The sequence below is a fragment of the Furipterus horrens genome, unplaced genomic scaffold (assembly GCF_987537825.1).
Source record: "Furipterus horrens unplaced genomic scaffold, mFurHor1.1.pri manual_scaffold_3, whole genome shotgun sequence".
Lineage (NCBI taxonomy): Eukaryota > Metazoa > Chordata > Mammalia > Chiroptera > Furipteridae > Furipterus > Furipterus horrens.
The window spans coordinates 116024242-116051457 of record NW_028327173.1 but is presented as its reverse complement, the minus strand read 5'-3'; the positions used below and the strand labels follow the sequence as shown (position 1 = coordinate 116051457).

Genomic DNA, 27216 nt, shown 5'->3' with positions numbered 1-27216 from the left:
ACTTAAGAATGCAGTATGAATTTTCTTACAAATATACACTAGTTTTGCAGAGACTATAAAGAGGGTACACAGGTAAAAATAAATGCATGGAAAATAAAATAAAATGACTACAGTACCAAAAATAAAAGTACCGACATTCTAATAAAATGCAAGATTATGTGTTCAAAACTAAAAGACATCTACTAAAACATGCTAAAATGAGTCAACCACTTCTTTTAAATAAGCTGTCACCTGGCAATAGCAAACAATTTTGCTTTAAAAGATCATTTCTTTAGTCAAAGTAGAAACAAATTTAGAACCATTACTCAAGTAAACACCAAGTTCCAGTTTCCCCCCATAACTTTAAGATATTCCGTTACCTAAGAAATGCATGGAGTAATGCAAAACTGCCCAGTGCTTTATATTTAATGCATATATTTCTGTTTTGAAGAAGGGCATATAATATCTAGTAGAAGAAGATCAAAATGTATCTTTCTTTAAATCACTATTCAGGAACCATGGAAAGCATAACATAGGCATTTACATAATGTTTTGATGTTAACATTAGTATACTCACTAACATTTTAAATAAATACAAATAAATCAAGCCAGTAAAAATAAAAAATACTGTCCAAACATGTCATGCATGTCTCATACTAAACATCCAAAATAACATCATTATAGCCTTGTTATAGCTTCTACAGATAGCACCATTTTTATATCTGAACACTTTGAAAAAGCAAACAAATGTCTTAAAAAACTGAAATTATTATAAGGATGTATGAAAAAATTAATATGCACTAAGGGTGAGGTGATACTAACATTTGTCAAATATTTACATCAACACTGGGCAGCTTGCTGTACTACTAAAAAATTAAACTGATATGCTTAACTCTATCCATGCTTAGCATAGCATAGATGGGTAAGTAAATTCATCCAACATTAACTTGCCCATATAAAAAAGATATAAACAGTAAATATGACTTCTTTAAATAGGCCCCCAAATATCATGATAGTAAAATATTTGTCTTGCAGAGTTATTACATCCCTAGCCCTAAAGCCATTTAGCAGGAAGAATGTCCATGTGAGTCACTATGGCATGTAATTTACACCCCTTAAAAGTACCAAAAAAAAAAAGCAGCCCTTTATTTAAAATGTGAAGCGTATGAATCTATATCCAACAGACAGTATCAGCACTCTGTCCAGTCATTTACTACACTCCAGCATCCAAACATCATGGTACATATCAAGGAGGAAGAGAGCTAAAATAAAAATAAAAACCAAAAAACAAGTTTTTCTCCACATGTACACTTACGAACATAAAATTACTTTATCCCAGTATTTGGGGGTGGTGGTGCACAATTCAATTGGTAAGATGTTTCCTTATTTTTGATTATTGATTTACTGTGTAATCAAGAGCAACCAAAGCTACTTGTCAGTTCAAAGTACCCAACAAAACTTTGAGTCTTCATGTCATTTCAAGTTAAAAAGAAAGCAATGCAGCTTTGGGGTTTCAGAAAACTGGGCATCCTTTCATGCGGCACGAGGTTCATCACCTCACTATTTCCAAGAATCCACACTTGTCAAAGTGCAGTTAATCCAAAATTGCAGCGACAGTATATCATACCAGCTGAATCCAGCCATGTATCTGAGATAGGGTCATATTTTTGTACGGTGTTCAGATAGGAAGACCCTGAGTGACCACCAACTACATAAAGGTAGTTATCAATTACTGCAGCACCAACGCCTAGGAAAGGTGAATAAAAATGGAGAAAAAACATGTTAACTGTCTAGTAGACTTCTCACTAAAAATAAATGAATTTGTATCTTAATGTTTTCTTAGAATGCATTTATTTCAACAATCTATTATTAATTATACAAGCAATACAATAATACCCTTGTATATAAAAGTAAAGTAGGAGTTGAAGTCTTCCTTCACTTTCGCTCCCCAATCCTGCTCTCCCTCTCCTCTTCCATAGGAAACTAGTGTTAAAAATGCAGTAACTCCTTTCTACAGTGTGTGTTAAACTATTTGTTACTATCGTTAGATTACAAACTCCTTGAGAGTTGGCACCATTTTTAAATTCATCTTTATATTCCTTTAATATTTGGCACAGGATTGCGCACATAATAGGTTCTTAATAAAGGCTTGGCTGCGTAAAAAAAACAAAGAATGCAGTAAAATGCATCACCCCCCTTGACTATTTATGAATCAAAATGTTTATAATGCAATTTTTTAATGGAGAATGAACATGAAAAAAAAGAACGCAGTATGTATTTTTCCATAAGCTTTCTTCTCAATTCATATCTACATATATTTTTCAAAAAGTAATTTTTATCAGGTTTTCAAATACAAGTATCCCCCGCTTTTCAAAAATTCGCGTTACACCATCTTGCCTTTATGAAAGACCTACCATACAGTACTACAGTTGACCCTTGAACAATACAGGGTTTAGGGGCACCAACACCTGCAGTTGAAAATCCAAGCAGAGCTTTGACTACAAAAACTTAATAGCCTACTGTTGACTAAACGTTTTACCATAATATACGCTTGTACAGTTGATTAACCCATATTTTGTAATTACATGTATTATATACAATATTCTGACAATGAAGTGAGCTAGAGGAAAAAAAATTAAGAAAATTCTAAGAAAAAGAAAATATATTTACAGTTATTTATCAGAAAAAATCCATATATAAGTGGACTTGAGTAGTTCAAACCAATGTTGTTCATGGGTTAACTGTACCTGCTTCACCAATCAAAAGAAATCTGGAGATTTTTGTTTTTACAAAAAATGGCAAAAAGTGAAACTGGCATTCAGCATTTGTTTTGCAGCCAACAGGTATAGAGGCAGCTTGCACCCTAAGTGACGAGCGTGGCACTGCCAATCTCCTTCCCTCGGAACCACACTCAGCCTCTCAGCACCAAGCCGCCAGAGCTCTGAACTGTGTCTGTGAGCACCTCTGCTTTATCTCAGTTTACTTTTGGGCATCCATTAAAAAAATGCATCCTAAGATAACTGCCTCTAGGTTTTAGCAATTTCAGCTTAGTAAAAGGTTTCGTAGGAACACTATTTTCATGTAGCAGGGGAAACCTGTATACTGAAATATTTTAACTATCTACTGAGTTACACAGTTTATGCTTTAAAAATTCTACTTTATATATCATAGTTCTAAAAAAAACAAAGCTGCCTAAATTTTTTTACATCCTCAATTTTTTATGGCTTTCTCTGTCAATGACACCACAGAAACTAATTATAGTAAACAACTAAAACAGTTCATTCCATTTTGTCCTTTCAGTTTTCTTTGCATATATCTTATGAGTTTCTAAAGTCACAAATTTAAAGAATACTCCTAAAGTATTCCATCAATAACTTAAGATTTTCCCCCTTAAAATAATGTTATTTCAGTTGGGCTCAAAGATAATTTCTTGTTCTTGATATATTTCTTTTTTCTCTAGGAACCCTGAAATCCAACATATAAACTGCTGATGTGCAATAAACAACAAAACAGAACATCTGAAGAGTGTGTGTGTGTGTGTAACATGCAGTAAGATGGCATTTGTTATATGGACAAAAAGAGCTTCTATAAGATACATTCTATTACCAGCACTTCTCAAAACGATAATATGCACACTGGCATATAGTAAAACCACAGTAAAGAAATCTATGCAGTTTTGTCTAATTTAATTGCCTCAAGTTTAAGTTTACCTCAGTTTTTTTTTTTTCCTGAACAAGTAATACTCTTTACTATTATATTCCAAGGAACTACCATTTCAAGAACATCACTATAAAAATATTGTCCTATACATTAGAAATTAGAAAGTTATCATTACCTGTTCTGGGTTCTTTCATTGGTCTACACAGAGTCCACTGATTTTGATGAGGGTCATATCTTTCAATGCTTGACAAATGTGAGACACCATTATGTCCACCTACCACAAAAATAAAGCCCAGCATGACACCCACACCAAAGTGAATCCTCTTATCTGCCATAGATGCAACCATCTCCCAGGAGTCTTTACTTGGATCGTAATGCTCCACACTGTAAATATTCACAAAAGAAAGAATTACTCCACATAGTCTTTGTGTCATTCTTCCCACTACAGCAAAACTAAATCCCACCATTTGAACTTTTAAAAGTTAAATAAATAGACATATAAAACCAGAGTAGTTTGTCCCAAATGTTTAGATTTTGCTGATGAGATTGCAGGGATAAAAGCTTACCTTGTGTACCAGGCACAAAAGTAGCCATATGCTATTCCATTATATATTGTATAAGCAGCAAAGTATATTAAGGTTATAGAACTTTTGGAATCAAGAAACCTGGGTTGAAGTGCTAATGAGGCATATCTAGAGCTGAATGAACCCACTTCGGATCTGTGTAATCCTGGATAAGTCATTTTGTCTCAATTGCAAAAATGGCAACAACACAACCTCAAAGGATTCATATACGAATAAAGTCAAATACGAATAAAGTCAAGTGAGTATGCATGTGAAAGGACTTTGAAAATCACCAACTGAATACAGATGTATTCTAAGGACACTAGAGTCTTCTATGCAGCTAAGGAAAAGAGCAGAGAAGGAAAGAAGAGAAATTTTTTTTCATACAAAAGAATTCATTGTGGTTTCCTGCAAAGCAAACACTGCAGACTTCAAAACACAAACTAATCATAATAATCAAACTAATCATAATAATCTCAAGAGTGATTTAGGAGAATTCAAGGATTTAAGCCAAATCTACATTCCAGAGAACACCTGGCATTTCCAAGCTGCTTTATGGAAATCCAGATCAAATCAGAATGTCCAAAACCAGTTTCTCTAGAAAATTCCAGAGGTCTTTTAGCCCATGCTTTGCTTTGAAAGGGCATGAAGGTAAGCTTGTTGAGCTTGTTCTGGTCTTAACACAACCTCTCAAAAATCCTAAAGCATTTGAGAGTCAGTGACATAATTCTGGAGTTCCGAATAGACTAAATTGTAGACTAGACTAGAATATGGACTAAACTAAAACTGTTTCTAAAAGGACATCAGGATAGAAACCATCACTGGACAAGAAGAGTTGATGAACTGTAGCAAAAACCTAAACTCCAAGAGCATTATCTCAAAACTAAAATACTTAACCTTTCATCTTAGAAATTTCCGTCAGCAACTTTTCAAATAATAGAAATGTATGCCTGGGACCCAAATATTTTTCCTTTAACTAAGGGAACAACAGAAAAAGGGAATACTTTAGCTTACACAGAAATAAAAATTTATAGATGAGATGCTGTTGTGCCATTACTTTCTCAGTTAACAAACTACAATATATTCTTTCATTAAAATGGTCATAATAAATAAAGCATATACCACTCTAATTAGTATTAGAGATTAAATGTTTGGAATATCAATTTTCAACAAAGCTTCAGAATTATAATTAATTTTCCATATAAGCAGTCACTTTATGCTTTTATTTTTCCGACAGATATTTCTCATTTATGATAGAATAATACAAAATACAGAAATCTCAAATTTGGCATTTAGCATAATTCAGATATATAACATATATGATTATAGAATAAGAATCCAGAAATAAATATTAAATAAGGCTCTAAGCTTATATGATGCATTATAATACTCTGTACGCATATAGAAAAATTACATTTTTCATGTTTTTATTCTACTAAGTAATGCAATAACAGGCCATGCATACACACTCGTGCCCCAAAATCAAAAGTTGTCTCACTTCATATTTCTAAATTTTAAAATCTATTTATTTATATCGATTGAACGAAAGTAAAATTTAGTAAGAGGCATTGATTCTTAGGTTTGTATTAAATCCTCATGTAAAACAATTACAATTACACTCATGAAGCAGATCAAATTTCCAAAATGTCTATTAATATTATATATTTTAAAAATTAAAAAGAGAAGTTAATTTAGAGATCACTGTTAATAATACTTTAAAACTCTACAGCTTAAGTTAAATACCTGTTCATGTGGGCGGGACCATACCCACCAATGGCATATATCATTCCATCCAGCACTGCTGCAGCAAAACAGCTCCGTGTTGTAGTCATTGGTGCCACAGGTTCCCATTTTCTTAACTTGGGAATGTACTTCTCTACAGACTGTAAGTAAGACTGTCCATCATAACCACCTAAAGCATAAAGTTCTCCTGCAAGTACTACTACTCCAAGGGTACTTCGGTGCTCATTCATTCTCTCGAGAGAAGTCCAGGTATTTGTATCAGGATTCCAGCATTCTACTGAATTTTCATGATTTCTGATACTAAAATCAGGACGCACATCAGTTTCAATACCACCTACTACATACACTTTCTGGTCTAAAACGCATATTCCAAATTCATAGCGAGGAATGTTTAAGGGTGCCAAACCAATCCAAGAGTCATTCTGAGGAAAGTACATCTCCACACTAAAGAATAAGCAGAAAACATTAAATGTTAAAAGTGAAATGGTCCATAAACAAATACAAAAGTTTAATTTCACTGGTTATCAGGGACATGAAATTAAAACTATAATAAACCATGACATACTTTCCAGGCTGGGAAAAAAATTAAAGTCAGATAATATCTAACAACTATTGGCAAGAATGTTGAACAAATCTGTTAGCGAATGCGTAAACTGGTAATACTACTATGGAAAACAATATCACATTATCTGGTAAAAATGAAGATATAGACTTCTGGCCAAGATGGAGGCCTAGACTGACACACTTCGTCTCCCTCCACAACTAAGAAGGAACACAACTACCACAAAACCAGAAATAACCAGAAGTTCCAGAAAATAAAGTTACATGGAAGTCCAACGTATGAAGTCATAAACAAGTGGTGCTCATCCGGATGGGTAGGAGGGGCGAAGCCAGGGCAGAGAGGTCAAGCTGTGCTGGTGGAGGTAGCTGTGGTGACAGGTGGTGGGACTGCAGTAAGCAGAGGCAACCATATTTAAAGGGAGGCAAGAAGCACCTGGGAGCACCCCGGACTAAAGACCAAACTGTCAGCTCGCAATTCTAATGTCGGGGAAGGCAGACCCCCACTGCCTCAGACTGTGAGGCCCAGAGGGCATGGGGACAGAGGAGGAGGCTCCCGGTCTCCCAGTCTCTCAGCAGAGAGTGAACGCCAGGAATCCATCTTGGACCCCCACCCCCACACAAAGTGCCACAGTGTGGTGAGAAGGGATGCCTGGTAGTGACTAGTGCACGGGGCTCCGCCCCCTATAGCATAGGAGGTGTGACAGCCCCGCCCAAGAAGGAAAGGTAAACAAAAACTGTCAGGATGACACAGATCATGATAGAGATCCCAATCACACAGCTGACCAGACAGCAAATATATGATTTATTGGACCAGCAGATAGATAACCTTTCTGAGGCTCAGTTCAGAGCTACAGTTATAAGACAGCTTACAAAACTAAAAGCGGATCTTAAAAAAGACGGGGAGGAATGAAGGCTAGTCCTGCTGAAATGAACGAAAACACATACGAAACAAGTGAGGGAAGGAAAACCAGGGATCAAATCAACAAATCGGAACATAGGGAAGGAACATACAGTCAACCAGTTTAGAAAGAGGAAACAAAAAGTGAGGAAAATGAAGAGAGGCTCAGAAACCTATGGGACAGCTATAAGCGGGCCAACATCCAAATCACAGGGGTTGCCAGAAGGTGAAGAAGAAGAACTAGAAATCGAAAAATTATGTGAAAAAATAATGAAGCAGTATTTTCCTAACTTGGGGAAGGAAATAGACTTACAGGTCCAGGAAGCACAAAGAGTTCCAAATAAACAGGACCCAGGAAGAACCACACCAAGACACATTATAATCAAAATGTCAAAAATTAAGGATAAAGAGAGAATCTTAAAAGCAGCAAGAGAGAAGAAGAGAATTATGTACAAAGGGGTCCCAATTAGACTATCAGCTGATTTCTCAAAGGAGACTCTGCAGGCAAGAAGGGACTGGCAAGAAATATTCAAAGTAATGAAAATCAAAAACCTACAACCACGATTACTCTATCCAGCGAAGCTGTCATTCAGGATAGAAGGGCAGAGAAAGTGCTTCCAGGACAAAGTAAAACTGAAGGAGGTCATTAGATCCAAACCACTGTTATATGAGATGTTAAAGGGATTTGTATAGGAGGAGGATCAAAACTATGAACATTAAAATGAAAACTATATCACAACAACCAACAACAGAAGCTAGGGAATCGAAACAAAGGCAAACTAAGTAGGCAACGAGAGTGGAAAAAGAATTTAAGTTATGGGGAACATACAGCGGGGAGGTCAGTGGAGAGGGAGGAATGGGAGGGAGCTGGTGCAGGAATTAAGAAGCATAGTAGGAGGGAGTGGAGTAGACAGGAAGATGTTGAGAAGAACTATATGCACAACCAATGGGCATGGACTAAGGTGGGGGACAACTGGAGGGAAAGGGGATATTAGGTGGAGGGGAACAAAGGGAAAAGAAATTGGGACAACTATAACAGCATAATCAATAAAGCATGTTTTTTAAAAAATAGAAAATAAATCGCACACGAGGTCCAGGATCTCTATCAGTTTCCTAATTTTTATTTCTTTGGTGGTCCTTCTAATTAACTGGATTCATTCAAACCCAATCTTGTCCCCAAACTCCCTCATCCAATTCCCAGCTCTGCTCTTTAGCATTTTCTGATATAGCTAGCAATAATAAATCCCTCTGACCTGGTTTGACTCAAATAAAGATACAAATGGTTTCACAAAGAAAAAGAAGACATGAAGTAGAAGAAAAATTAGTGAGAAACCAGAAGAGGTAAAGTTTGTGCACTGGGGCAGGGGTGGTGGTGGTATAAATAATTGACAGTGTTGTAGAGAATGGATGACAATGTGATTAGAACAATCAGACAAATGTTTGAAAAAACAAGCAAATAAAAAATAAGAAATTTAAACTATTCTAAAAACATGGAAAGCACATTTATAAAGTATAAAATCTTAACATCAATCCTTCTATTTACCTGTCCAAACAGGCAAACAGTCCAGATTTCCCTCCGACTGCACAAAGTACTTTGGGAGCACAGCGAGGTCGTGTCATCAAGACTGTCTGGTGAGAGAGTCTATGTTCAGGCATAAAGTGGTACTTTAGGGCTTCATTCAACAGATGTTTGCAAGTGCGATCATCACGAATAAGATGATTTGCTTCGTACAGTCTAGTGAGAAACTTAACACTCAGCAACGGTAATCGCACACTGTTAAGTAGCTGCGCTAAGTATTTCTGGCGTTCTTGTACGTCATAATTGATCCAAGACTCAAGTGCATAAAAAACAGTCTCTTCCGTAGCTACATTCAAACAATCATTGGAGACAATTTCATCCAAATCAGCATGTGTAAGTTCAAAAAACTCTTCAGTCTGGCAAACAGCTTCAAAATTTTGACATATGTATTTAGTGGCTGCCAAGTATAGGTCATGACAACCATACGTCTCTGCAAAACGAGAAATTCCAATACAGTTACCGGGATCAAGCTGGCTTTCAAGAAATGCACAACATTCTTTCAGGACAAGTTTTATCTGGAGTAGGTTTGCTGCTGGAAGGAGAGATTCAACTGTGTCCTGAGAGATAAAAATAGTCCCTGTGTAGGCATATTCCACAATGGCCTGGAGCGCAGTTTCATCAATGCACTGAAACTCAACCTCACTGTTCTCTTTTTCAGAAAGGTTTCCAGTGAACATAGCTTTGAAATATGGGCTGATGCTGGCAAGTACCACTTTGTGAGCATGGATTTTAACATCACCTATTCGAAGAATGATGTCACAGAGTTCGTGATGTTGACGAAGAAGATTCAGACCCTGCAGAAGTTGTTCAGAATGCAAGTGGGTTAAGTTAGCAAGCATGTAGGTCGGGGATGTGTGGTCCATCTAAAGAAAAATAAAAAGCATGAACAGTTAATTCAAAATAATCTTGCCAATATGATTTCTTTTCCTAATAGTACAAAATAAATAAGATCTGTTGTTTGTTGGTTTTTAAATATCTTATGCTAAATACCAGATAGAGGCTTTTAAAGTTCAAAGAGATGTTTCCAGTCATATGATTCAACTGCTTTAGTACAGATACTAAGAAATACTGTAGAGGCCCAAAGGTTATGTGTTATGCCCCAAACCACAAAGGTCTCCTGACAATGAACTACTGGATCAGAAGTCTGCCAACTCTTCTGTTTATCTTCATTAAATTCAAATCTGAGTTATCACTGGAACAAAATGCAAATGTGAAAAAACATTTCCTCAATAAGCTTGGTTGTGAAACGTTGTTATTAGTTATTTGGCTATTTTCGCAATAATAATATTAACGCCTGCCAATCTAATCAACAGATGCTTTAACTGGAAATAGCATGTTGGCTCACATACTTTACCCAAAGATTCAATAATTACTTTGACAAAGGGTGTGAAATTTAACAAAGGTACCACTATTGTCAACTAATTCAGTGACAAAAAGTTAATGTGAACACAATCTGTTGTTCTACACTGAGGACAATAAGGATCATTCACTGATCTAGACCATATCTGCTCAACTCTTGATCATAACTTCAGATCATACCCAATTCACTTGCCACCATGTGCTTCTGAAAGATGAAGAAGAATAAAAATAGAAGAGAAAAGAGATGAGAAAAAAAAAAGAGAAAGAAAAGTGAGAGGCAATAAAGACTGGTAGGCTGAAAAATGGTTCCTCAAATCCCGGGAACCTTTGAATGTTACTTTATATGGCCAAAAAAAAAAAACTTTGCAGATATGATTAAGGATGCTGTGTTGGGGAAATTATCCTGGTGGGCCCTAAATATAATCACAGGTTCCTTATAAGAAGAGGGCAGAGGGAGATTTGGCACAGACAGAAGGAGGTAATGTGCCACAGAGACAAGAGATTACAGTGATGAAGCCTCAATCCTGATAATCTGGCAGCGACCAGAAGCTGGAAGAAGTAAGGAACAGATTCTCCCCTAGAGATTTCAGAGGGTGCACAGCCCCGCCAACACCTTCATTTCAGCCCTGTGATACTACTTTCAGACATTTTGTCTCTAGAACTGTGAGGGAATAAATTTCGGTGTTTTTTTTTTTGTTGTTGTTTGTTTGTTTTTAAAGCAACTGAGTTTGTAGTAATTTAAGTCAACCATAAGAAATTAATACACAGACACTTTAAACTGGATCATAGCAGCTGCTTAAAATAGATAAAACATAAGACATCTATACAACATAAACTGTTTCCTTCCTGTCTCATCTTCAAACACAAGTCATGGGGATAATGAAATTGTAGAAGATTCAGTTTCTATTTTTAAAGTATTATTAATAAGTTAGAAGAGTCCCAACACTATTAAATAATATAAATATTGTTAGGAGTGAGAAAGTATATAGCACTTCATTCCTGTGCATTTTTAAACGGAACTATACAAATACTGAAATTTTTATCTTCATTAGAACTTCATCATTTCACACTTTTCAATGAAATTTATGTCTGTTAACAAATTGTGTTAATATGGACATCTTACAGCTGCTATCACAAACTTCCACTTCTGATCTTTCCAAATGATCCCACACACGTCTTATCAGAATAATTCTCATTCACGGTATGAACAAGTCTCAAGAAACTACTGGGTCTTCCAACAGCTACTTAATTCCAGAATAGAATATTAATAAAAAGACAGAAACTAGAAGGCATGAGTTTATATCTGGATCTGTTTGTTCTTTTACTTATTATAATGTTGACCTTTTAAACCCATTTAACTTCTTTTAGCCTAGGTTAATAGAAAAAGTTAGTATCTAGACTGAAAAGTGAAAAATGAATAGGAAAGGCAAGCAGATATAGAAAGTAAGTGATGGGATTAAGAAAGCAGTCCTAGCTACTTTACATTGTTAACTTTGCCTTCTCTCATCATTATTTTCCTTATCTGTAAAATGAGATTATAATAATACCTAAACTACATATCTCACAAGACTTTAGAAAATCAAATCAGATAATGCACATGAAAACACAATAAACTGTTAAGAGTTACAAGTGTGGGGTACTTTAGTGAGGCAATCAAGGAGTAACAATATCAGTGAGGAACAGAGACATTGGAAATGTAGATAATGAATTTTAGTCCTAACTAGGTCACATACTCTTATATGGTATCGGTACATTTCTTAATCAGAGAAGGAAAACTCTGACTCCAAAAAACCTCCGCTGCCTTGCGGCATACCTCTTCAGGGGAAAGGCTAAGGGAGTAAACCCCGACAGAAAATCCGGAGCCGGAGTCCCTAAGGCGGTTTGACGTTGTAGTCAACACCGGCAACTCCTGCGGCGCACCTGAAGCCAAGCTGTATTGACTCCGTCTTTCCCTTGGACCCTTCGGCTGCGAAGAGAGGGGGGGTCTGCTGCATGGGCAACAGCAGACCCTCCATATCACCCTGCCCAGGCTCTGTAGCTTCAGCTTCACTGGAGAGGACACTCCAGCGTCATCACAAGATGTCGATTCAACACGGGAGGAGACAGATACCGTGTCACTCCCGAGTCAGACTGCACAGCCATTCTCGGCGGTGCAGATAGACTCTTAAGAAGCTACACCATCGTCTCTCGAGACGGACGGCTGCCAACAACGACATTTCTTAATCTAAGTCTTAATTTTTTCATTTGTAAAACATTACATGAAAATAGTTTTATAAAGTTCCACATAGCTTGAGGTGCTATAAATACAGCACTTAAATCTCATTTTATTTAAAGTGCCTCTTCCCATGATCTCCACTTTCACTAATTCCCTTTCTTTCCACAATGACTTTTCATTCCAATAAAGACCAAGCAATTACCATAGTGCTGCACAAATATTTTCTTACCATATGCCAGATTTTGTCTATAACCTTTCTCCTTTCTCATCTCCTTTTCAACCAATTCAAATTCTCAAAAGGCTGAGACAAAATTAACTTCACCTGGAAGTCTACAGGCATTTAAAAACTCAATTCCTTTACATGCAATTAATTAATTATGTATGCTTTTGTGAAATATAGCCCTCTCAATTCCCATTTGTCTGATTTGAGAAGAAGAAAGTTATTAACACTGAAAAGTGAAGAATAAATGGGAAACACAAACGGATAATGAAAATAAGTAAAGGAATTAAATAAGGAGAGCTAGCTAATGCAATGAGACTAAAGGAAAATAAAAAGTACACTAACTGGAAAGAAAAAAATAAAACTGTCTTTGTTGGCAGATGATGTGATTGTCTATGTAGAAAATCCAAAACGATCAACAGAAAAACTTCTGGAACTACTAAGCAATTATGATAAGGTTGCAAAATACAAGTATACAAAGTTGATCACTTTCCTATACACCATCAATGGACAAGTAGAATTTGAAAGTAAAAACACATTACCATTTACACTAATACCCCAAAAATGAAATACTTAGGTATAAATCTAACAATTTATGCACAAAATCTATACAAGAACTATAAAATTCTAATGAAAGAAATCAAAGAACTAAATAAATGTGGAGAGATATTCCATGTTCATGGGTAGGAAGACAATATTATTAAGATATCATTTCTTCCCACCCTGGCTGGTGTGGCTTAGTGGATTTAGCACCAGCCTGCAAACCAAAGGGTCTCCGGTTCCATTTCCAGTCAGGGTACATGCCTGGGTTGCGGACCAGGTCCCCAATTGGGGGCACACAAGAGGCAACCACACATCGATGTTTCTCTCCCTCACTTTCTCCCTCCCTTCCCCGTTTTCTAAAAATAAGTAAAGTCGCTTTTTAAAAAATGTCAGTTCTTCCCAACTTGAACTATAGGTTCGATGTAATCCCCGTCAAAATTGCATCAAGTTATTTTGTGGATATTGTAAACTGATTCTGAAGTTTTATGAAAAGGCAACAGACCGAGACTAGCTAATTCAATAATGAAGAATAACAAAGTTGTAGGACTAACACTACTAAGAAATTATCATAAAGCTATTAATCAAGATAGTGTGTTACAGGTGAAAAAACAGACAAAAAGACCAACGGAACAGAAGGAAGAGCCTAGAAGAAGACTTACATGAAAACACCAACTGATCTTTAACAAAGCAGTGATATCAATACAACAGAGAAAAGATAGTCTTTCAACAAATGACGCCAGAACAATTTGGATAGCCATCCTTCATAAAACTCAAAATGGATCATCGACCTAAATGTAAAAGCAGAACTATAAACTCCTAGAAGATTAACATAGGAGAAAAATCTAGATGACCTTGGGTATAGCAATAACTTTTTAGATATGATATCAAAGGCACAATCCATGAAAGAAAAAAAAATGATAAGCTGGATATCATTAAAAAGAACTCCTAATCTGGGAAAGACAATGTCAAGAGAATGAGAAGACAAGCCACACCATGGGAGAAAATATTTGTAAAAGATACATCTGATAAAGGACTGTTTAAACAAAGACTCTCAAAATGCAACAATAAGAACATGAACAACCTGATTTAAAAAATGGATAAAAGACCACATCACCGGAGAAGATATACAGATGGCAAGTAAGCATATCAAAAGATGTTCAAGATCACGGCATTAAGGAATAGCATATTAAAACAATGAGATACCACCTATTAGAATGGTCAAAATCCAGAATACTGAGAATACCAAATATTGGAGAGCATGTGGGACAATAGGAACTCTCCTCATAGCTGCTAGGAATGCAAAATGGAAGTCGCTTTGGAAGACACTTCGATGGTTTCTTATAAAACTAAACATACTCTTAGCATATACTGCATTAATTGTCCTCTCTGGTATTTACTCTAATAAACTGAACACTTACGTCCACACAAAAATCTGCACATGGTGGTTTACGGTAGCTTTATTCATAAGTGCCAACACATGGAAACAACCAATATGTCCTTGAGCATGTGAACAGATAAAAACTGTGGTACAAAAAGACAATAAATATTATTCAGTACTAAAAATAAATGAGGTATCAAGCCATGAAAAGATATACAGAAAACTTAAATGCACATTACCAAGTGAAAAAAGCCAATGTGAAAGGCTACATACTGCATGATTCTAATTATATGACATTCTGGAAAAGGTAAAACTATGGAGACAGTAAAAAGATCAATGGTTGCTAGGGGTTGGGGAAGGGAGAAATGAACAGTCAAAGTACACAAGATTTTTAGGGCAGTGAAATTACTCTATGATACTTCTATGGTAGAAACATGTCATTATACATTTACCAAAGCACAGAATATACAATATCAAGAGTAAATATTACCCTAAGGTAAATACTGAACTTTAGGTGATAATGATGTGACAGTGTAGGTTCATCACTTATAACAAATGTACTGATCTGTTAAGGGATGATGATAATAAGGGAGAGTATGTATGTGTTGGGGCAGGGTATATAGTTACCCTTTATCTGAAATTTCACTTTTCATAGTTTCAGTTACCCCCAGTCTAACATAGTATGAAAACATGAAGCACAAAGTTCCAGAAAAAAAAAAATTCGTAAGTTTTAAATTGCTTGCTGTTCTGAGTAGCGTGAGAAAATCTTGCGCCAGTCCTCTCCAGCCCACCTGGGATGTGAATCGTCCCTTTGTCCAGCACACCCACATCACAATACTGCTCATTCATCACTTAGTAGCTGTATCAAGGATAAAATAAGTTGTCATGGTATTGCAGTGCTTGTGTTCAAGTAACATTTATTTTACTTAATAATGGCCCCAAAGTGCAAGAGTAGTGATGCTGACAATTCAGATATGCCAAAGAGAAGCCTTAAAGTGCTTCCTTTAAGTGAAAATGTGAGAGTCTCAACTTAATAAGGAAAAAAAAAATCATATGCTGAGGTTGCTAAGATCCATAGTAAGAACAAATCTATCCGTGAAATTGTAAAGAAGGAAAAAGAAATTTGTCCTCATTTTGCAGAAGACATAAAGCCGCAAAGGACAGCAAAAACACTGGATAACAAAACACGGATACAAAAGAACTGACATCTAACAAGAAGAAATTAAAGAGGAATAAATGCTAAGATTCTGTAGTGGATTCCAAAACAGCTATCCAAGTAGAAAATAAGAGAGAAAAAACACTCATCTATAGGATATGTGTAAGGAGCTTAGGGATTTTAATTTTGGTACTACTTGAGAACACTAAGCTTATGTAGGTTTAAGCTGTATTAACTGAACAATAATATGCAGACCTAGAGAAGAGACATTCTCACCTTGCTCTGAACATGTCAGACCACATCTGGAGTACAGATTTGGGGTATCATCCTTTAACAGGGAGCTACACAAATATAACACCTGATGAAGAAAAGAAATTCAAATCATGTCTTATAAATAATGAAACTGAGGACACGGAGTCTGAAAAAAAGGAAAACTGAGGGTATCAAGGGGTACAAAGTTAATGATAATATAGTAATATAGGGTTGCTTTGAGGATTAGATAAATTTATGCATACAGGATGGGGCAAAAGTAGGTTTACAGTTGTTTGTATGGAAAATAATACAATTATTCACAACTGTAAACCTACTTTTGCCCCACCTTGTATAAAGTGCTTAGAATAATGTCTATCAGTTAGTCAGCTCTTGATAAATATTATCTTATTTATCAATGTTATCTTATTACTAGTAAATTTTTTCCCTTTTTCTTTCTTTCTTTTTAATCCCCATTGGAGGACTTTTTTTTTTTTTTTCATTGCCTTTAGAGAGAGAAACATCGATGTAAAAGAGAAACATCAGATTGGCTGCCCCCTGTTTGCATTCCAGACCAGGGGCTGCATGTGCCCAGACTGGGGAATCAAACCTGCAACCTTTGGGTTATGGGACAACACTCCAAACAACTAAGCCACACTGGCCAGGGCACTAGTAAATTTTTTAAGTTGACTGCTTAAAAGGTATTTAGCTTTCTATGTTGTATCATCTCCCACTACTAGGAAAGAAATCCACCCTGTATGTACCACTGACATCCTAGGCCACACAAAGTATTGCAGAATTGTTGATTCTTAAATCAAGTTAATGAGTTATTGGTTAGATTCATATTTAGTATAAATAGGAAACATACTGTGATAAATCCTTATATTAAACTAATTTTTGTGTATCCATTTTGAGACTGGTAAATTGCCACTAACATGTGACACGAGAGCATGATAAAATATTGATTTCTAAATATACATACACACATATAAGAACACACAACACATAAACACACACATGTGTTTTTTTAATTTTAAGAAACTGGGCTCTGGAATCAGACTCCTAGGGTTACAATACTGTCTGGACTATTTAATAGCTATGTGACCTTCGGAAAGTGGTCTTAAAAGTCTCAGTTTTCTCATCTGTAAAACACAGACAAAACAGTATACACAAACACTCAATAACTGTTAGATGCTATTTATGATTATCACTGTCATCCTTAAAAAGGCTATGTTTTTGTCAGTTAAGCGCATGTGATTACCTTCCATGCTTACAAAAAAAGGAACCAAGATTACTATCAAGCAAACAAATATAACCAGGTCAAGGCCAAGTCTGACTAATTTGACCAATTAAAGACACCATGAGCCACTTTTAAATTTAGACAGCTTATTACTTAGAGACAGTGAAAAGAAGAGTAAGCCAAAGACTAAGCTCCCCGGATTCTTTTTCCACAAACCAAACAGGTCAACGCCAAACAAAAGGGGCTAGATGACAGCAATGCTAACTGTAAAGAACCCAAACTAGACTGCAGCTAAGCAGTTTTATATTCTGCAGGGTGGGAAACAAAAGCCTCAGATCTCATCACAATCTGGGAGGAGAAAAGAAACTGTCTCATGCCAGACCCCCAGGGGTGACTAAGAGGCAAGTGGGAGATAGCCTTGCAGCCGCACTTTAATAGGCCTCCCATCCTCTCTCCAGTTCCAAGAGAATCAAAAAGTATTCCAAAACACAGATGGGCTACGGTCCCGCATCCAAGCTTTTGCCTATATGGACATACACAAGGTCACCAGTGTGCAGTGATGACACTGTTTTCCTACATTTCTATGTTCTATAATATTTCTCTTTTATGTCATGTTCCTATTCCTCGTACCCCCAAAATAACAAAAAAAGATCCTAGTTTTAAAAACCACTCAAAAGAAGGGCACCAGTAAAAATGACTTTGTAAAAGAGCAGCCATACATAACTTCTATCATTGTACTGGATGTGAATGACATGATGTTCACTCCCTTCAAGAACTACTGAGAATAAAGTTTAAGTAAAGAGATTATACTTTTAATACACAACCAGAACAATTCTAACTAAAAACTTTAAAAGGACAGGTAAAAACCGGGAACTTAAAATGAATTACACTGAAGGTTTGTTATAACATCATTCTTAAGGTTTTTAATTTGACCCCTTTCCTCTCTAAAGAAATCCAACTTAAGAGAAATGCCAGAACTTTTAACTTTTTACAATAGCTCTCAAAATATAACCCTTATACCAGCAACTTCAGCATCACCTGGGACCTGACAGAAATCCAAATTCTTGAGCCCAACCACATTATCTAAGGAATGAGAAACTATATGTAGGGAGGAAAGGGTAGCAATCTGTGTTTTATGACCTCTAAGCAATTCTTATGCATGCTAATGTTTGAGAACCAGTTAAAATATTTCCAGCACAAATGTAACTGTTTATAAATTGTTACCTATAACAGTAACTTCTTTAAAATTATTAATTACACCTATATTTGTTGAGTTCAAGCCTACATTTGACTACTTAATAGCTGTATGACTTTGGGGAAAATAACTTATTCTAAACTTGAACTTTCTCATTTGCAAAATTTGTGTGGATTAAATAGAATGCTTGGTTTGGAGAAACAAACCAATGGAGAAGAATAAAAAATACAGTAATAGATCACTTAACATATACAATTTAGTTTATGATCAAGGCAGCATCTTAAAATCAGGGAGGAAAAGAGGGACTTTTAAATAAACATGTTGGGGTAACTGAATAGCCATATGAAAATAAACAAAATTAGATCCCTTCCACATCAGGGTAAATTCCTAATGGATCATAGGTATAAATGTAAAAAATGAAATCATACTAGTATTAAAATAAAATGGGGGTGAATTCCTCTATAATCTGAGATTAGGGAAGTTTTCTAACTATGACACAGAATCCAGAAGCAATAAGCGAAAGACAGATCAAGCTGATTGCATTTAAAAACTTTGAATAGCTGAAGATATCATAAACAAAGGAAAAATATAAATGATAATAACATTTGCAACATAAAACATGTATCAGTAAACATGTATCAGAAATATAAAAATTTCTAAAATACTCTACCCCTGTAGAAAAAAATGAGCTGAAGAAATGAACTAATGGTTTAAAAATGCAAATGGTTCTTAACTATATGAAAATTGCTCAACTTCACTTAAATAAAGTAAATTAAAGCTACAGAGTTAATTCCCTCTTGACCATATACTACTCTTGGTGAAGCTGTGACAAAAAAGCACTCTCACACATTTCTGTAGGAATGGCAAATCTAACAAAATTACACTTGCATTTATCCTTTAACCCCAAAATCCTACTTCTAGGAATTTGTCTCAAAAATACAATGGCAAAAAATATATAAAGACAAATATATAAAACTAATAATTACATAAAACTAATAATTACAGGTCTGTTTATAAGAGGAAGAGAATAATACTTCATGCTTTTTTCATTTCATACTATTAAGACGCCAAGAGGTAACTGACCAAGAATTTTAAAACAACTGTAATGTCCACGAACAAAAAAACAGGTGAAAAAAAAAAAAAAAGCACATCCAAATAAAGAAGTACTATGTGGCTATAAAAAGGAATGATATATCTCTATATATACCACTCTAGAGGAACTGCCCCGATCCAAGCAAGGAAGAAAAATGTGTGTATAGCCTGTCATCATTGGTCTAAGAAAGAAGGGGTGGTTTACAAATATACATATCCTTTTATAAAAAAAGGAAATGTTAAATAATATATTTTTAAAAGGTTACCTATAGGAGGGAGGAAACAGCATGAAGGGGATATAGAAGCTAGACATCTTTGAACATATCCCATTTTATAGATTTAACCATGGAGACAATAAAGTATTTTGCATAATTATAAAGCAACATTAAATCTTAAAAACACAATCCACAAGAAATATGAAAATAAAAGGAAGCAAAGGAACCCGATGTTCATCTAGTTAGTGGCCTAATCATACCATTTCAAATAACTCTAAAACAGTAACTTAATATACCATTCCTAGTAAGATATTCACCCCAACCCCCAAATCTTACACCATTTTCAGTAATCACATTACTGGTGAAAGTGATATTTGTGTTCTGAAATTGTTACATGTGCATTGATGCAAATCCATAATTATGAGACACCTCTAATTCTATCATCCCCCAGGGTCACTGTGATCTGGGATTCTCAGTATGGGAGAAAAGAGATAAAGATACAAAACTGAGACATTAAATATAAACTTTGTAGTCTGATTTTGAATAAAATTAGCAGACTAAATATTATAGAAACAACATTATATATACTAATACATAATCTACATATACAACATAAAATACATGTAAGAGATGTAGAACTGTATAAAATGTACATAGTATTATTTTAAGGAAAATAATTATATCACCTAGCTCTATCTACTTGAAAGGGCTAGAAACTACGCCAACCCAGCAGCAAAGAGCACTCCTAGCATCCAAATGTGGTCCCTACATATAGTTTCCCTCCAAGGGAACAGACCTCCTTGGACGAATGGCTGATTTCAGATCTAGGGCAGAAAAATGTCAAGACAAATTTGGAACCTTTACTAGGTAGCAAGAAAGCTATCAATGACTAAGGTCATAAAAAATTTAGAGTCAAAGTGAACAAGCTCTCACTAGGCAAAGATGGAACAAACACATCAGATAATGCTTAAATCCATGAGTTCATAATGATAAAATTAGGTTTTTTTTTTAAGTCGTATTTATTCACTGCTGAAGGATGTTAATGAATCAACTCATTATCTCATTATCAAAAACCTAGTAACTAAAAGGAAAGAACCAAGCATTTATCATGGGTTTCCTATATTATCTATACCACTGGGTTACCAGATAAATGAGGTTTCTCTTTATAAAAGTACTCCAGATAGTAAATAAAGAAGAAATGATAGAATATTACCATTTTGCAATCTCAATGAATTAGTAGAGGTAGGCACTGATTATGAAGTACTGCTAACATCACAAAGAGACAACCAGACATTGGGGCCTTCGGATGGAAGACCATAATACCACCTATGAATATTCTTGCACCCCTTTCTACCGGACACCAAAATCAAACACGTAATCAACAATATAGATACAACTAGAAATTTACATGACATACAAAGAACAGAAAAAACAGAAGGATGCACTCAGCAAAAAAAAAAACCTAAGAAATTTTATGGAATAATTTAGATGCTTCAATAATAAACTAAAAGAAGAGAATAAACCTACAGATTAAAATAAACTTAGACGTATTAGCCAAATACATGGACATACATGCATATGTACACACACACACCAGGGAACAACTAAAAATGTTTACACTGGCTAGATTATTAATTATCTTAAGTAATCACTATTATATTTTGTTGCTGAACAGTGATCTCATAGTTACATTTTTAAAAAATTATTTGGTTGATTTTCATATTTATGTGCCCTGATTGGGGATCGAACTGCAACCTTGGCATATCAGGACAACACTCTAATCAACTGAGCTATTTGGCCAGGGCTAGAGTTACAGTTTTAAGTTTTTATCTTTTATACACACAAATCCATACTGAAATATTTACAGATAAAATAATATAATCTCAGTAATTTGCTTCAAATAAGATAGAATGAAGGAGTGGATGGAACTAGATGATGTCATGAGGTGACAACTGTTGAAGCTGGATGACAGGCACATTAGGGTTCATCATATTATTTTATTCTCCCTTTGCATGTTTTTGAAATTTTACCTATAAGGCACTAAATTTGGCATAAGAAGGACACATGAAGAATCTGAAGTTCGGAGAGTTCAAATGAGTCAATAAGATCACACAATTAGGAGACATTACTGAGACTGTAATTTTTTTAAATTGTAGAACAATGTTCTGTATACATTAAAAATTAAGTGCTGAGCACTAACTTGCTTAAAATATTTACTGAATCTATTTATAAATGTTGCCTTTGATTGTCATATGTACTAAGCTTTCATCCTCAGAGTAACACCATGAAATAGGCATTGTTATTATTACCATTTTACATATGAAGAAATCTCAGGCACGAATTAAGCCCAAGGGAAGATTTAAACCTTGGTACTCTGTCTCGAATGGTCTTAAATACTACATTATACTGCCTCACTTACGAGCTCACAATTTTTAAATCTTATTAAAATTTTAATTCAAACAAGAAACTAAAAAGAAACAGAGAGTAGAAACTGAAAAAGAACAAATCACATATATATATGTATATATATATATAAAATATAAACAAACTATGTATATCAGATACAAAATATATAAGGGATTCAAAATGAAATAAAGAGGGATTTATGGAAGAAACATTCATTTCTTTTTGTTATTTATATCATAGAAGGACTAATTCTTCCTCCATATCTCTACCTTCCTTATTTTGCTTTTAATTTTGGTACCATAAAACAAATTTTAGGTGAATTCTAAATCCAGGTAACTGGATTAGTCAATATTGAATAAATGGCATTCGTGTGATAAGTTTTTAAAAAGGTAATAGTATTGTTATTCACTTCTAATCACATTCTTGTTACATAAATATTCACAACATAAAGACAATGTTAGATGAAATGAAGCTTTCCAGAGTCTACTGCAGCTTCACAATTTTAAGTTCTGAAACAAAGCTAATAAAGGTCAAGCTGTGTGTTTAGTAACTACTTAACTGACACCTAAACTACAAAACAGTGGTGCAGAAATCAGCTGGGAGGCAATTATCTGCTATAATGAGAGCAAATAAATGGTGAAGGGAAATGAGGATTGTTTAAAAAGAAACTGAAGCATACATGTACTTTTCTGTAAAATGTGTAATTCATGAATTTAATAGAATATTTTATATCAGCTGTTTTCTTAAATTTCACACAGTTCAATTCCCCTCAGAAGAATTCAATTAATGATGGCATATAATTTTATCACTGAGCCTATAATACAAGTTGACGTATTTTACTTTTCACTGAGATTGACTTTCACTATATCTGGGGAAAGAAAAGTAAAATTAGTGTCTGTTGTAACATAAATCATTACATCACATATTTAGGAATAACACAGAAGAAAGCAAGTCCCCAAAGCCATTACTGAAAACTAAGTTACATAATTAATCCATCCACTAAAAAACTGGTTGCAATGGATATAAAATCCCATTAACTTACACAAATTAGTGCTCAAAAAAATAACAAAAATTGGATTATTGTGTAAAATTATAGTTTTGACTCAGTCAAAAATGTACAATGGCTTTGGAACATAAACCTATTTAAAATACATCACTGATATATATCAAGAACACCTGTTCAATCCCACATGTGTAAAAAAAAGCTAATATGTAATTTCTTGATTTTTAAGCTCATAATTTCTCAACCTTCTTAAAGTTTTGATGCAAACAAGAAAGATTCAAAACAGAAACTCCAAAAGATTAAAACCTATATAATCAAATATTACATCAATATAATAAAAGATATGAATGACCAATAATGGAAAAATCTAATTTTATCCTATAGTTTCAACACTCCCCCACCAAAACTTTTCCAAAGCTCCAAGCATGTAGCTAAATTAGCTAATTTAAATTTTTTCTTTCTGTGTTCAATTACTTTCCGATTGAAACATCCATAAAATGTGCCATTGTACAAATGCAGAAAATGTAACCCCAAAAATTTTTGTGAGAATTAAATGAATTAAAATTCATTAAGTACCAGAAATCATCTGGAACAACCAACCGAACACCAGCTGGAGAGAAGTCCTGTAACCACAGAGAGACAGAAAAGGCCACTTCATCACAACATGACCGGCTGGAAGATTTTTCATAGTAAAGTTGGGAAAACTACAGTGTGGGAACTATGTAATTTGAATACTCTCATTCTCCTCTCTGCCCTGCCCTGGTGAAGGAAGAAGTTTCATGGACGGCTTTGGATGCAGTCATGTTGAGCACAACTTTCATGGTAAATAACCACCTGGAGGAATTTTGTGCTTTGAAATAGTTTGGGAGAAGACCCTGGCAGCACTTTGAGAATTTATTTTTTTACTAATTTGTGTTCACAGGTATGGCCTTCAAGGATATGTGGCCATTCAAAGTGCTATATACTTTAATACAATCTTTGTAACAGAGTTGTTTCATGTGGGTATTTGAAATCTGGTGGTATATTCCTCTGGTATGATAGTGTGCTTTTGTAAATTAGAAGTCAACATTAAAAAGCCTCATGGAGTTAAAAAAAAAATTCATTAAGTACCTAGGACAGTGTATGGCACATAGCAAATACTTTATAAATGGTAGTATTATTATAATTACCTGTTAATATTAACAGCACCTCTCATTTGCATAGTATTTCTTCACAATAACTTCTTAACCTATACAAAATTCTTAATAGTTTATAGAATGTGCACTGATTTTCAATATTCCTGGAGCCTGCAACAGTTGAGTAAGAATACAGAAAAAACTACATATAGTGGTTCATCTAACCAACTAATATCTTAGCACTGATGAAGGCAATAAAGGATGTTTTTAGGGCTATTGTGTTCACCTTGCTTAAATTCAGCTCAAAAAATTAAGCTTCATCACAAACACTCCTGTAATTTCTTCAACTAAACTTCTTTGAAATTATAGACGTTTAACCTGTTTACCTGAATTTGCTATTTTCAATGTATCCTTAACTCCTTTCAACTCTCAGGGGTGTACTATTAATACATCTAGCAGTGTATTCCCCTATTCTGGACTTTATTTTTTTAATTTTATCTCTATCTATGGTTCAATATAAAAGGCTTTCCTAGTCAATACACAATTCCTAGAATTCAAAAATAAGACTTAAAAATATTTATAATAGAAATAAACAGAATACACATTAAATGGATGAGATTCATCTTCCACAAAATAATCCTAAAAGATAATTAGTAAGATATGTGATGCTGCCCTGTCCATTGTGGCTCAGTTTGTTGAGCATGGTCCGTAAAGCGAAAGGCTGTCAGTTCGATTTGAATCAGGGCACATCCCTGGGTTGGGGGGCTTGATAACTGTTTCTCTCTCACATCGGATGTTTCTCTCCCTCCTCCTCCCTCCTTTCCCCTCTCTCTAAAAATAAATTAATAAAATCTTTAAAATATATACATAAATATATGTGATGCTGTTAAGATGTCATTTCCTAAATATCCACCATGGAGGCTAATGTATTTTCCAAGTCTTCATCCAGGAAATTAAATGTAACAGATAAATTGCAATCTAATTATATAACACAGTGCTCTATCTACAAGGACCTGAATAAAGAAGTCAAATGAATACTCATCTTGCTTTGTTCCAAGGAAAAGGACATGATAACTGGTTGGCTTAAGTACCCAAGCCCCTTGAGGAGTATTCTCCACAGGGATAAGGGTTAATTCTTAAGCTTATACCGTAACTTTGATGATGTCTATCATTAAAGACTTTCCAAGTTCCTTTTCTTTGATTCCATGATTACCACACAACCGCTACTCACTTTTCCCAAGTTCTCAGATATAGGAAAGAGTGTACTGGATTTTCAACTGAAAATTCTAATCACTGGAAAGGGTAACCTTCTATTCCAACATAAGCTGGCATTCTAATATGAACGTTCTAATGCGTAAATCATTCTCTTATTTAGATTCGTTTGGATTGGGTTCCTGAAGTCTGAGAATATATGAGTGAAATTATACATTGGAAATAGGAGAACCAGACATGCCTTCTCACTGACAACTGCTACAATCATCTCTTGGTTTTCTCTCCAGGCCCTTACCCTGCTCCTACAAGAAAAAAATGAGAGAGAAAAAAAAAAGGTTGTTTTTCTTTGTCGTACTGAAATATAGCTAAACCAAATTTAGGCAGATTCATTTAACCACCAAAATGAATAATTTTAAAGGAACAACCTAGAACTTAAAACCAAAATTAGGATGCATGGTTTACACAAACTTTATTTATATTTACTCTAGTCCCGAAGGGAAAAAGAAATCTGTGATATTCAGATTTTACTTTAAGACAACATCCATATATTATTCCTAAAATTAAATTATTTGGCATTATTTATAAAGTGGTTTAGCAAATGCGACTCAAATGTATCTAAGAGACATCCCAAGTGGCACAGAGCAGGGTAGGAGCATTTGCATTTGAAATGCATAAATTGGGAGACTTCGAATGAAAACCCAGACTTTTTTTACTGGGTGATTCAAAAGTAATTGTGCTGTTCCTTCAAACACAAAAAATTCTCTTCCATGCTTCAAAGAACTCAGCCTTACACCAGACACTCCATCTCTTCAAATGTGACCGCTTAATTGTGTTTCACTTACAAGGAGAAAATGCTCATCAAATTCACACTTTACCTAAAACAAAGGAATGTCTAATATCAGCCTTAAATCTTCAGGGCAAAAGTCCTAGGACCGTAATGTCGAGAACTTCTACCCCAACTGAAATTTTCGTTGCAATCTCCGTTTCCAGGAGACTGAAAGGCTGCAGAGACGCAGAGGATCCTGCAGGGAGGCTGGGGCGACAGATGGAGCGGGAGGGGTGGAGCGGTGAGTCCCACAGAGGAACTGCATCAGGAGACTTTGAGAACATATAAGGGAGAGGTGGTTAGCTTTGCGGGGAAAAATAAGACATATCCAGAATATGTTTTCAAAGAGAACTTAAAGTGGTGGTGATAAGGAAACATGACATAAAACCTTGAACCCTCCACGGCCGAGGGTAAGCAAAGTAGGGAAAGTGGGGTGGGGGAGGCAGGCAGGGAGAGTAAGGGCCCAAAAGACCAGGATCTGAAAAAAGTACATAAGCTATGAGCTTGGCCTTGATGCGGATCTTCTCTGTCCCAGCGGACAGAAGCGGACGGTAGGAGGAAAGGATCGCACTTCCTCGGGGTTGTAGAGAGCAATGCGTTTACAACGCTAACTAATCCTGCACGAGAAGATGTCTCCTCTCTCCCAGTTTGCTCCCGTTTATTTCTTTACCTCTCTCCAGAACCAGCGGCACTCTGGCAAAATTCTGCCAATGCCTGCGCCGCAGGTGGACAGCAAAAGGAAAATACCTGAGTCCCAGGAATCGCGCCGGCAACTACAGGAGGAGGAGGAGCCGTGGACAACTGGAACC

General features: G+C 35.3%; 2 protein-coding genes across 4 annotated transcripts in view; one reads left to right on the top strand and one right to left on the bottom strand.

Moving 5' to 3' along the window:
• DORIP1 (dopamine receptor interacting protein 1) overlaps positions 1-3626 on the top strand; it is a 39974-nt gene extending 36348 nt beyond the window's left edge. Inside the window, exon 6 of one of the 2 annotated variants that reach the window (XM_090270110.1) lies at positions 3440-3626. In XM_090270110.1, coding sequence (XP_090126236.1) covers positions 3440-3470 — 31 coding nt within the window. In that variant the 3' untranslated portion in view covers positions 3471-3626. Of the gene's footprint in view, positions 1-2815; positions 2990-3439 lie in introns of those variants that run through there. The other variant, XM_090270111.1, reaches the window with a different exon arrangement.
• On the bottom strand, positions 696-27214 carry KLHL28 (kelch like family member 28). Of its 2 annotated transcripts, none has more exons than XM_090270108.1 (5): positions 27155-27214; positions 8948-9846; positions 5946-6389; positions 3815-4023; positions 696-1726 (listed from the first exon to the last, which is right to left on the bottom strand). In XM_090270108.1, the coding sequence occupies exons 2-5, from the start codon at positions 9844-9846 to the stop codon at positions 1563-1565; spliced, it is 1716 nt and encodes a 571-aa protein (XP_090126234.1). In that variant the 5' UTR covers positions 27155-27214; the 3' UTR covers positions 696-1562. The 2 variants fall into 2 exon arrangements, with proteins under 2 accessions (XP_090126234.1, XP_090126233.1); XM_090270107.1 differs by lacking the exon at positions 27155-27214 and adding an exon at positions 16131-16195.
• Positions 27215-27216: the final 2 nt, after the last annotated feature.